The 12,198-nt window shown below is 45.0% G+C and overlaps 1 protein-coding gene across 1 annotated transcript in view; it reads left to right on the top strand.

The window, feature by feature from the left end:
- Window positions 1-12,198, top strand: part of LOC110480370 (uncharacterized) — a 197,460-nt gene that overhangs the window by 153,503 nt on the left and 31,759 nt on the right. The window contains exons 18-23 of the mRNA XM_077785741.1: window positions 264-398; window positions 849-974; window positions 1,292-1,423; window positions 2,253-2,381; window positions 4,238-4,363; window positions 7,255-7,383. Coding sequence (XP_077641867.1) covers window positions 264-398; window positions 849-974; window positions 1,292-1,423; window positions 2,253-2,381; window positions 4,238-4,363; window positions 7,255-7,383 — 777 coding nt within the window. The remainder of the gene's footprint in view (window positions 1-263; window positions 399-848; window positions 975-1,291; window positions 1,424-2,252; window positions 2,382-4,237; window positions 4,364-7,254; window positions 7,384-12,198) is intronic.

The following is a 12,198-nucleotide window of genomic DNA, read 5'->3' as shown; positions in this document are numbered from 1 at the left end:
CCATAATGTATTTAATTGAATACATCCTCAAGTATTCTAATTGAATAAATCTTTAAGCATTCTGCCACTCTGTTTCTGGGTTACATTTAAGCAGTAACCTCTTTGAAATGTAAACATTTATTATTTACACTTTTTAACACCTCTAAAATGTACATTGTAATATATTCTCTGCAAGTTTCTTCCAAATTATTTTCTCATTTTAGTTCAGTTCTCTTAATTTTTCCTTTTTCTTATACATGTTCTGTATTTGCTTCTATTTTCAGAGTGCACCCCAGGGTTTTATGGGGCTGGCTGCAAACTGAGATGCAGCTGCCCTCCTGATGTTCTGTGTGATCCTGAGACAGGAGCCTGCAAACATCCATGTCCAGCTGGGTTTCATGGAGAAAAATGCCATTTGTGTAGGTACTCACTGCATGTTTCCCTGGGAGATACACTTGGGATGGAAAAGCTTATTCAGGAAACTTAGATTCAAATATAGAAGTTGAAGATAAACAGGTACATTTGTTGTGTATAGGAGTTGGCAGTTCCCCACTGAAACCAGGCTGATATTTGGAGCCTGGCAAATGCTGTCTCTCTTTCTCCCTCTCTCCCTGCAAAGGTCGAGGCACAAGGCTGAGGCCAGTTACCCAAACTAACATTTGTCCAGGTAACAATAGTTGCTTTTAAAGCTACAGGCATAGATTTTGCAGGGCACTGCTGCAAAATTAATTTCAGACCACCGGTTTCTCAGACACTACTGCTAACACTGATCACTTCTACCAGCTCAGCTCAGTTTAAAATTGGTGGCCGTGATTCCTCCTATTGTCTTCAAAATGCTCCTAACCATGACTTTGGGGTTTTTTGTCCAGCTTGTCAGCCTGGCAGCTTTGGGATGGGCTGCAGGCAGAGGTGCAGCTGTGGAGGAGCCCCGTGTGATCCGAGGACAGGGCAGTGTGTTTGCCCAGCTGGGAAGACTGGTGCTGCCTGTGAGCAAGGTGTGTGAGGTGCTGGACCAAGGTAGGGAGTGCCTGACGTTGGAAGATGTGACGTGAAGTAGAATTTGGCTGTTTCCCAAACCAATAAACAGACAAACTGTGATGGAAATTGGGAGAGAGCCTTTGGTCTCTCTTCAGCTTTCTTTTGTGCTGCAGTTTAATGACTGGGCTGATAGGGATGTAGGGCTGTAGAGATAATATAACAATCCAGCTCAGTTTTACTGTTATTTTTAAATTCTTCGGAGTAACAGCAGAAATCTACAACTGTCCTGAAACAGAAAATGGTACTGGTTACACCTCATGTGCTTTTTCTCCAGATTGCCCAGATGGCCAGTGGGGACCAGACTGCCAGAACTCCTGCGAGCCCTGCGCCAACGGGGGACAGTGCAACAGGGAAACTGGAGCCTGTGACTGTCCCCCTGGCTACACTGGGCCATCCTGCTCTGCCAGTGAGTCCTTGCCTCAGCCCTCCCCATGAAAAGAAAGTCAGGTTATGGTGTGATTTCTGCCTTACTCTTTTGTGAGATAAAACACGCTGCTCTGAGATTAAGTGCCCTTCATCTCCAGGAATTCCCCAGCTTGGGTGTGACATTATTTGTGGGAGGGAGGTTGCAGATAAATGCACGTGATCAGCTAAGCTGCATCCCAAATGGCTGTTATCATTAGACCTAATTTATGGCAAGCTGTACTTGGAAATGCAATGTTTAACAGCCACGCTGCTGGTGGTGTAATCCTGGCTGTTTGGCAAGAGGTGTGACCAGCTGGCCCACGTGGCATCATTCTTGAGTTACATTTGCAGCAGCACTCCTTGGTGTAGATCACTTAGGATTAAATAATACTGAAGATGAGGGGGCAGTATCAGTGCTATCCCTGCAGCCAGAGACCATGGGAATACATTCAAGGAACTGTTCTGTGCTGCTCTTCTGCCTCTGGGTGTTAAAAGGCTGCCTGAGAGAGGCTGTTGAGCTGCACAGAGGCTCTCAGGACAGCTCTGCTTTGTGCAAGACCTCGGTGGTGGCACATTTTTAATTCTTGTTAGTCATAAAATGGCTTTTGAGGAAGGTTTTCCTCCTCCAGTCCTGTACTCAGGCATTCCCACGTTCCAAGACTCAGCCCCAGACACCCAGGGTGTGAGTAGATCCCAGATACTTCTGTGTTGCCGTTTTGATCCCTGGATTCAGCCTGTTTTAGGGGGTGAGCTGCTGCTCTGTGTTTGGGAAGATGATTGTGTGGCCGGGCTGTGAGCTGGGTGAAGTCAGAGCCTGTCTCTGTTTGCAGCCTGCCCCGACGGGCACTACGGACAGGGCTGCCTGTGGCTGTGCAGCTGTGGCAGCAGTGCTCAGTGTCACCACGTCACTGGAGAGTGCTCCTGTCCCCCGGGCTGGACTGGCCACGACTGCAAACACCGTAAGTCAGGGCACCCAGAACCTCTGGGGACTGCACGTTTGCTCTGTTTGCTCTTAGTTTATTACAGTTTTTTAATATAGTTTTGCTAATCTTACTGCTTCTGAAACGGTGTGTTTGTGGGTTTGCACAGCCTGGGTGGTTATAATCCTTCATTATCCAGGTTCAAAGCGTTGAAATAGATGGCTGATGAAGCGCAAAGTATTGATATAAGCTCTTATTTCAACACTATGGATCCCTTTGCCCAATACCATCTGTCCCGTCAGCATTTTGACTGACAGACAGTTTTGTTTTTCATTTTCAGTGCAGATTAGTTTTGAGATTAATTCTCCATTTCTCATTTTGTTTGGGGGAGATTTATTCAACAAGTGAGTGGCATGTAGAGTCGTGTGTCTAAAGGTCACTTTTTAACTTAGGAATATAAATGCTGTGAAAAATTCTGTTCTCTGGAAGAGCAGAGCATCCTTCTGTTGACTTTAGCATCGTTCTCCATATTGGTGGCTGTGTGAGAGTAGATTTGCCCTTTTTGGATGGCACCATATAAATGTGATGCTATTCTCCCTTTTCCTGTGACACATCTCTTCTGCTTGATTCATTGTGATGCCTCTTGCAAAAAGCCAATAGAAGACAAACCTCTTTCTAAACTTGGTGTTATACACATAAAATCATTTAATTGGCAGTGTTGATAGCAGCAAGTTTTGCACCTGACTTCTCAGGCTCTGTGCTGAAGAAAATGCTGGGAAAATCTGAAGTGCCCACCCATATGCATATTTTAAAAATCAAGCCAGTTGGTAGTGTGTAGAGCCACTGAGATGGCTTTTGGCGACTCTCTGGGCTGTCTAGAGAATTGAGAGACCACGACAAAGGAAAGCTTTTATTTCTACTCAGGATAAGATCTGAGAAAAATTGTTTTGCAGCGGTATCTTGGTACAGCAGCTCTTCCAGCTATTGCAGACCAGATTAAACAGATTCCCAACTCCAAAATCAGGTTTCTGTTGCCCTAATTGGCACTTTCATCTTCATAGTTTACTCGAAAGAGGGGACATGCTGTGGTACGTTGGTGTAATTGTGACAGTGCTATGTGATTTTAGGATGAAAGCAGTAAGTTCCTTTAACAAACATTGTGAGATGCCTTTGTGTCCATGCTGCATTTCCCAGTATTTTGGGGAAAGCATGGAAGGTGCTCCCAAATCTGCCTGGTTAAACCCATTAACTAATTCTGGTTATGCAGATTTTCGTTGAGTGAGTCAATAGCTGATATTTTATTTCCATTAAATTATAGATTTGTGACTGATGGGTGTGGATTCACAGCATCACTAGGTTGGAAGAGACCTTTAAGATCATCGAGTCCAGCCCATGCCTTAACACCACCTCAACTAAACCCTGGCACTGAGTGCCACATCCAGTCTTTTTTTAAACACACTCAGGGGTGGTGATTCCACCATCTCCCTGGGCAGATGATTCCAGAACTTTATCACTCTGGATAAAGATAAGAGTAATATCTTTATCACTCTTCAGCCACTTGAATGTGCCACTCAAGTCTGCTTTCTAGAGGAACTCCTTTGAAGGTTCTCTCCCAAGTTTGCCCTAAACCAGGACACACTCTTTCAGCAAAAAACTTTTTCCTAACATCTAACCTAAATGTCCCTTGGCCCAGCTTATGAATTATTAGTTTTATGTGGATAGGGTAATATCTGCCTGCGTCCTGCCAGCAAAAATGGTCTTCATTTCCACAATTAGCGCCTGCGCTGCAGCTGGGAGTTTAACCCCGTGTTATTTTATGTACTCCATGTTCTCTCACGTGGAGGTGCAGCAGAGTTTGGGGGTGGTGCTGGACGTGACCCCGTTTCCCTCGGCAGCCTGCAGCAGCGGCCGCTGGGGCCGGGGCTGCGCCAACTCCTGCGCCTGCCGCGGCTGCGACCCCGCCACGGGCGCCTGCTCCTGCCAGCCGGGACTCACCGGGCAGCACTGCCAGCTCAGGAAGTGCCTGCCTCCCCAGCACACGGAGCTCCCAAATCCCAGCTCCCTGGGGGCTGTGTTGTCCCGGTCGTTCCCCGCGGGAACGCTCCCAGGCTGTTCGCCCCCGCTCTGCCCCGCGCCGCGCTCTCGCGTTTCGCCAGGGTTAGACGCTTTCCCTAATTGGACTTCCAGAAAAGATATTTTCAGCTTTGTTTTGGATCCATCAGCTATTTTTAATGTTAGGATCTCATCAGAGGGATAGGATTGATGTATATTTGGGTTGTGGCGTAAGAGTTTCCGTATTGGTTTTATTTATTCAGTTTTAGGGCAGCACTTACCCTTTGAAAATCACTATTTCAGGTCAGGCATATAGAAATACTTCATATGTACATAACAGAAGTAAATCTAGGAATTTTTGGAGTCCTGTATTTATTAACAACAAAAATGTGCAATGGTCTTATCAGAGGCCCATGGCCCTCACCTTAACATTCACCTCTAACTGAGGTCAGTAGCAGATGCTTCAAGCATATGAAAACAGGCTCATAGTCAATTCCTCATATTTCTCCCCAGGTGCCATCAATTTCTCATTCAGGACTTTCATGAGACAAAAGCAATATCTCTATATTTAATACTGTTAAATTTTTTCCAATTAATGTGCCTATTTTCTTTTTCATTTCATGCAAGCATTTGGAATCCACTTCATCTTGTGTCAGTAAGTTGCATAGTTAAGCTGCTATTACTATTATTATTGATTATATTGATGTTGTTAAATAAAACAAACATTCTATCTACTAGTCTAACAATCTTACAATAGCACAGATGTAGCTACCAGAGTCTCAGTAGCGTGGGCAGGATTAACTGCTGGTGTCACACAGAAATGTCAAAACAATTAATCTGGACCCGTGACCTAAGACAAGGAAGCCTGGAAAGTTGATCTGGCAGCCCTTGTTGCTGTTGGCACAGAGGGAATGGAAGGACAGTGTGTGGGGAGGGCCAGCTCCCAGAGAAGGAGCTGCCAGCTCTGCTTCTCCTTCACTCTTGATCTTTCTCAAAATAGCATCTCTGCAGAGAGAGAGTGGCCAAATAGCTGCTTGCAAGCCTCGCTGGGAAGGGAATCAGTGAAGCCATTGCCACTGACAAAACATCTGATAGTCCCTAAAGTTCTTTCTGTTCACTTTAGTCTGCTTTTTACTCCTTTGTGTGTGTGTGTGTATATGTATGTTTAAAATTGCACATATATATATATGTGTGTGTGTGCATGTGTGTGTGCAAAACCATAGCTCTTCACATAATTTTATGCTAGCTTGGAGGTGAAATCCTCACTATCCCTGGATATTTCCTCTGCTCTCCAGGCATCTCTTCCTTCTCCCTGCAGGCTGGGCTCCTTCCCCTGTCAGGAGCTCAGGTTCTCTGTCGGGGTGGCTGGATCCTGACACGCATCACAGCAGCCTGTGCCTGCTGGAGCAGGGGCAGATTCTCTGTGCTGTGGACTGTGAAATCATTTGTGAAGTGCTCTGACCCTTTGCCATCACCTTGAAAAGCTTCAGCTCTGGGCTAAACACTGTGGGCCTGAAGGGAGCTGTGCTGAGCCCCACACCTCCTGCTGCACTGCAGCACCATTTCCCTTGCACAGATTCTCTGACTGAAATTTCAGCTGAAAGGGAAACATGGAGAAGGATCAAGCTTTTAAGGCACAGGTGCACCTTTATGTATTTATTTGTTAAACAGTGATGTGCAGCTTTGGGAAGAGGGAGGGATTTCACCTGTAAGTGCAAAAAAAGAGATTCTAACATGTTTTAAACAAAGTCCCATTTTTTGACTTATTGAAAGCTAAGAAGTACTTACGGTACCTTGCTCTTCTCTCATCTCCCATCCCAGCTCCTCTGTAAGACACACAGTTGGCAGAGTCACTGATCTGCAGGAGCACCTGAATTCCTGCCAGCTCCAATCACTGCCCACCCATGGCACCAAACAAACAACACCAAACCCACCCCCCTGTTCCAGACACGGAGCTGTCTTTGAGGATTCTTGTTTTCTGTTCTCTCTGATTCCTTCCAGATCGCCTGAAAATCACTTTGTTGCTGTAAATGCTAAAATCACAGACTTGTAGAAGAGATCTGGCAATAATCTCCATAACTCATTCAGAGGGATGTTCACAAGACCTTCAAACATGAGTAGAGGCCCTGTAATATTGTATTTAGCCAAGTCTATCTCTGTGTTTCAGCCTGTCCGAAATATCCAATGTGAATTAGGCAACTGGCCCTGGTCTTAATTGATTTTCCTATAATCCTGGAAGAAATTATTTTCATTCTCAAATGTTTTCTTTCTGCTGATAGCAAGTACCGTGCAAATCTTTTAAAACTCCTCACATTAACTGCTGTGGAAATGTAATTGTTAATCTGTCCCCCAGATGTGATGTTTTCACTTGAACCTTTCAAAGCAGAGCATGAAAGTAAAGCATGCAGCATTCAATTTGGAGCTTTGTGAAGGCAAGCAACACATTTCATATTTTATCCAGCTTTCTTAGGAAAGAGGATTTGCAGGAAAACAGGGGAGCTTCTCCCCTCCCAGTTGATGAAGTCCCAGAGGAGATGTGCACATAAGCAACTCCAGACCAGTGGGCAAAGCGTCATCATGCAGAACCTGTGAAGTCTCAGGCTCTGCAATAGAAGGTGTTCACTTTCTGCGCAGAATTTGGTCTTTCAACACTCTAGAATTTTTCTAAAATAAGATCTTAAATGTAACCCAACTTACCTGAACCTCAAGGGAAACACTCGAGTCTTAATTTTAAGCCGTTACCTTTACACCTTGATTATTTTGGAAATAGTCAGACTTCCCATGCATGTATAAATTCCGCATTGATCCCTGATGTGCTCTGGCATTAACCCATCACCTGGCTGTGATTCCTGTGCTGCAGGGTGCCCCGAGGGGAGCTTTGGCCCGGGCTGTGAGTCCAGCTGCCAGTGCCAGCACGGAGCTGCCTGCGACCACGTCAGCGGAGCCTGCACCTGCACGGCGGGCTGGACAGGAACCTTTTGTGAAAGAGGTACTGCTGCTCCCCCTGGCCCCTTCAGGATTCAGGGAGAATTTGTTTTGGTTTTTGTTCAGAGAGCAGGTTTTACAACTGACAGCACTGGATCTAAATGAAGCACTGAACTTTGTTGGAAGCCGATACTGAAATGTGAACTTCCCTCTCCTAACTCAGCAGAGCATCCTGCTGGGTGCCAAAGGCTGGGCACGTGTTTTCACGTGGATAAAATTAGATATATGCTTAAGGCTTCTGCTCTGTGAGTCTTTATGAAGACTCTTTTCAAGCAGAGTCCCCCTATTTGAGCACTGAGCAAGGAGAAGCTTGTTCAGCCTTTTGCTTGCTTGTTTCCAGTGCCTCCCTGAAGTGATTTTGAGAAAAACATGGATGTGTACATCATCCCTGTGGAACTCTTTAAGAACAGATTCACTTCTAACTTAAATAAATCCAATTCTATTCTATCACTTAGTCATTTGGTAAAGTGTTGGACTGGATTATTTAGCTACATTATGGTGAGTCAGTCTGTGGCATTATCACAGGAGGTTGCTGTCATGCTGTATCATTTTGCAGGTTTTTTGTATAAAAAAATACAAGAGAAACAACACAGGGACATTCAGACACTGTGAAAGTTAAGTGTAGGTGATGGAAGATTCTTCAGATTATGGTATTTGAACCAAAGTCACAACTGTTTTGCATGGAAAGCAGCTTAATCAGCCAGTTTGAGCAGCGAGGATGGAGGGAAGTGACAGCACTTGCAGGCAGCTGCTGCCCTCTCATGGGAAGGAAGATGCTCCACAGCCTGACCAGGAATATGGCAAGGCACCCACAGGCTGGAGTTGACATTCCTTGTTATTGTTTCCCTCTCATGCTTATCAGGGACTATGATACAAAATAAAAATTCTTTCCAAGGTTCTGCTGCAAATTGCACCTCGCAATTCATGGTATCTCCACTATGTCCCTTTTTAATATAATTTAGCTGAAATCTGTTTGCCTAAATCTACTAAATCTGTTTTTTAATTATTGTATTTTTATTGTAAAAAAAAAAAATGAGGCAGCTGTCTGTGTTGTGTAAATCTCTTCATCTCAGCAGGAATTATCATGGGAACAAAGAGGCTAAACATCATTTGCCAGAATAGGTATGAGGAATATGGAGAAGACTGGGGGATTCTGTTGGTGGAAAAAAAAAAAACAAATCTCAGCTTCCAAATCAGTCACGTTGGACATTTTTGTCTTTTTTTTTAATTCCTGAAAGAAGATTGTGGAGGGGAGAGTGAAATTCAGGGCTCCGTAAAACACCGTTTTCCATGTGTTTTCTCTCAGGAAGGCAGAGTGTTTGCTCTCAGCTGACCCAGGTTACCTCTTAACTTAGGAAGTTTCAACCAGAACAGTTTGGCAGCTTCCAAAAGACGCCGAGGGAGGAGAACATGTGGGTGGCTTGCCCTTGGTAGAACCTTCTTGGCACCTTCTCTGGGAGGAGCTGCAGCGCTTCTGTTCCGAGTGCCTGGGAGACTGGCAGGGTTTCCTTCTGGCAGGGATGTGCTTTTTGCTGTCCTCTTGGCAATCCACCCACGTTGGCCAGGCTCTGTGCCTTGCAGGCAGAAATTCACATCGAGCCCTGGCTGCCTTGGACTTCAAACGTGCTGCTGATGCTTCAGCCCGTGGCTGGGAAGGGCTTCTCCATCATCACAGAGGTGCTGAGACTGAGACTTTTGCACCCTTCTAAGTCTGAGGTCCTGGGAGAAGACAATCCCTTACAAAATGTGATTTTGGTTGATATTAATAATTAATTTTACCCCTGCACAGTCAGGGTGTTCGGACCTGCAGTGGTTGCTTTTGGTATTTTGCATTGTGGCAGCACAGGATCTGAGACTGCAGAAATCCCAAAATTTGCCTTCAAATTTTTGGTTTTCATTTGGGGAAAGTTTCTTCCCATTTTGGTGGGAAGCTGTTGTTTATTTTCATTAATTTTCTGCCCTCAATATGAATTAAGGCTGCTGCAAAACACCACTTCAGTGACCATTTCCAAGCTTATTTGCCACAAATTTCCAAATCTCTCATCAATATTTGTTGGAATTATTAATGTAATCTTAGTCCTTGCTGAGTCTCTATTTATATCATCTCTCAGTAACACAGATAACAGCCAAAGCCACACCATCATCATCATCTTCATCACGCAGAAGCACAGGACAGTTTCCCAGCTCACTCCTAGCAAGAGACTTTTGCTCCAGGGCTGCTGTTTCATGAGACCTTTGCTGTGAATTATTCAGGAGCTGACTGAACTTCAGTGCCCTGAGCCACAGGATGCTGACAAAAGACCTCACACTCTTCAAAGTACTTTTGTCTGTCCATCAGCATCTCAGTTCTGCTCTGCCCTGAGTCACCTTTGATCAGCTGCTCTTCATCTGCTACCTCTCAGTGGTGCTGCTGCCTCTGCACTCGTGCTGTGGTCACATATAATAATGATGGGGAAGAATAAAGCTATCAAGACACTCTCTGAAAGAAAATTAGACGTTTCTGAAGGTGGTACATGCCTGCTCCATCTTTCAGCCCTGCTCAGTGTTTTGTGAAAATGAACCTTGTGACTCTTTCAAAGGAGTTTCAAAAGCAGCAAAACTGCTTCAGTTGCAGAGTAGGTAACGATTGCAAATAAGGCTGAAAACAAAATAATCTACAAAGAAATTATTTCAGTCTGTGAGAGCAATCTAGGAAAGGCTTCCTTTGAATTTTCTTGAAAGCAGCAAGCGATACAAGCAGAACACTGATGAAATAATGTATGTTTCTTCACAAGGTCTCGCAGTACCAAAGGAAAATGAATAATTTCTGGTGGATGCTGCTAGCAGTGCCACCAGCCAGCTTCCATGTGTGAGTGGAGAATGTTGTGTGCTTGGGCAGAAGGTGCCAGAGGGACACAGGGAGTTCTGGCTGCTCCTGACCTGAAGCAGCAGTCAGTGTCTCTGCATTCCTGGGCTCTGCAGGGGCAGGGATCACAAGGTGCCTGTGTAAGTCCTTTCTCAGCACAGACAACCTGAAATCTTCTCCAGAAAAAGTGCTTCTGTGTTCACCCACTGCTGCAGGGCTGGGGTTATAATGCAATTCCAGCTAAAGAGGCAAGGCAAAAAAAAAAAACCCCAACCAAAAGAATCCCAACCCCAAAACCAGTCGTTATTGTGATAAATAGATAAATACATCAATGCTTACTCTAACTAAATGTAAGAATCTGCCATGCAAGAAGCCTGAGCCACGGGCTCCTGGTATATGCTGAATGACCCAAAGCTTGTCTCCAGTTTTGGGATCAGGCCAACAGAAGAATTATCCAGGTCATTGATTCATCTGTCCAAACATCCCAAAATACCAGACAATTAGTGCACTAACTGAAGGCAGAAGGAGTCTCAGAGCATTTCTACAATATATTTATTAATTGATGCATTAATAACAACAACATATCACATCACCCTGGTGGAACACCAAACTTGGCTCTTGCATCTGAACTGCTGTGGGATCAGCCCTGCCAGAGGATGGACAGACTGGACCCTTCCCTTGGAGTTTCAGAGGTTAATCATTACCCTAGGAGAGCCCAGCAGGATTGCTGCTTTGCTGAGATAAAAGGGGAAAGTGAGCACTAAGTGCACGTCGAGGAATAGCTGACAAGGCTGTGCAGCCCCTGTGTTAAAGAAGAACTTGGTCAGCCTTTGAAGTCACTGAGGGTTCAGAAGAACTTGGTCAGCCTTTGAAGTCACTGAGGGTTCAGCAGGAGGAGCCCATCCATGTCTGCTGCTGAAGCAGAGGGAATGGGGAATAACAGAATAAACCTCATTAAACCTCACCCTGGTGGCTCTTGTTGCACGTTGTTAGCTCCTCTCTTCTGCTGAGCACTGAGCAGAGGCTGCTGATGCTCCATTGCCATGAAGCCCTTTCTCTGTTCTCCTGAGGCAGCACAAACCTGGGAAGGGCAGCAAACCTCTCATGTGCCAGGGAAGAAGCTGCAGCCTGGACAGGACAAAGGGAAGAGCAGCTTTTTGATTTTGAGTGGATGAAACAACCATGTGTAGTCACAAGCTGAGCAGCAGAGCAGCCACAGCAGATGTTCAGTGGTTTGCACTGTTGCTGGATGATGGTCCAGGTTTTCCTAAAGCTACAGATAGAGAATTCCCTCCACTTGTAGCCAGAGCAGCCAGCAGTGGCTGGAGAACTGAATTTGCATCTGTGAAAGAGGCAGTATCATTGACTTGGACAAAAAGCCTGGGCATGAAGAAGCCCTGGGCAAGAAAAGGGGCAGAAGAGTCCAAGAGTGGAAGATGCACACAGAGAACTCACTGGGAATGCTCAAGGCCAGGTTGGATGGGGCCTGGAGCAGCCTGGTCTAGTGGCAGATGATCTTTAAGGTCCCTTTCAGTGACACCAGTGTTAGTCTGTCCTGGTAGAGAGCTGTGAATTAGTGTGGAGGGTTGTTGGTCAGTGTTGATGGTGGCAGTCATTTTAAGTTCTCTTGGGAATCCAGTCACTCTGATTTCATGGTAGAAGTGTGAGGATTGGATTTTAAATAAAAGTTTATATTGAGCAAGGAGGACAAAGAGATAAGTTTTACTGAACTACTGCTTATTTTACTGAATTTACTGCTTATTTTACTGAATTACTGCTTATTTTGCGAGCACCATCACTCCTGAGATTGTTTCAGGGATTCTGTGGCAAGAATGATGCACAGTTGTGTATCTATAGATTTGTTATAACTTAGTGCAACATAATAGCCTGTACTGTGTGACATAATATACGCACTTAGACAATCTAAACACACATACAGAGGTTAAATTAAGGCTACATGGAGAATACATTTTT

The sequence above is a fragment of the Lonchura striata genome, chromosome 10 (genome assembly GCF_046129695.1).
Source record: "Lonchura striata isolate bLonStr1 chromosome 10, bLonStr1.mat, whole genome shotgun sequence".
Taxonomy (NCBI): Eukaryota; Metazoa; Chordata; class Aves; order Passeriformes; family Estrildidae; genus Lonchura; species Lonchura striata.
The sequence above is the reverse complement of the archived record's forward strand: the minus strand, read 5'-3'. Positions and strand labels throughout refer to the sequence as shown.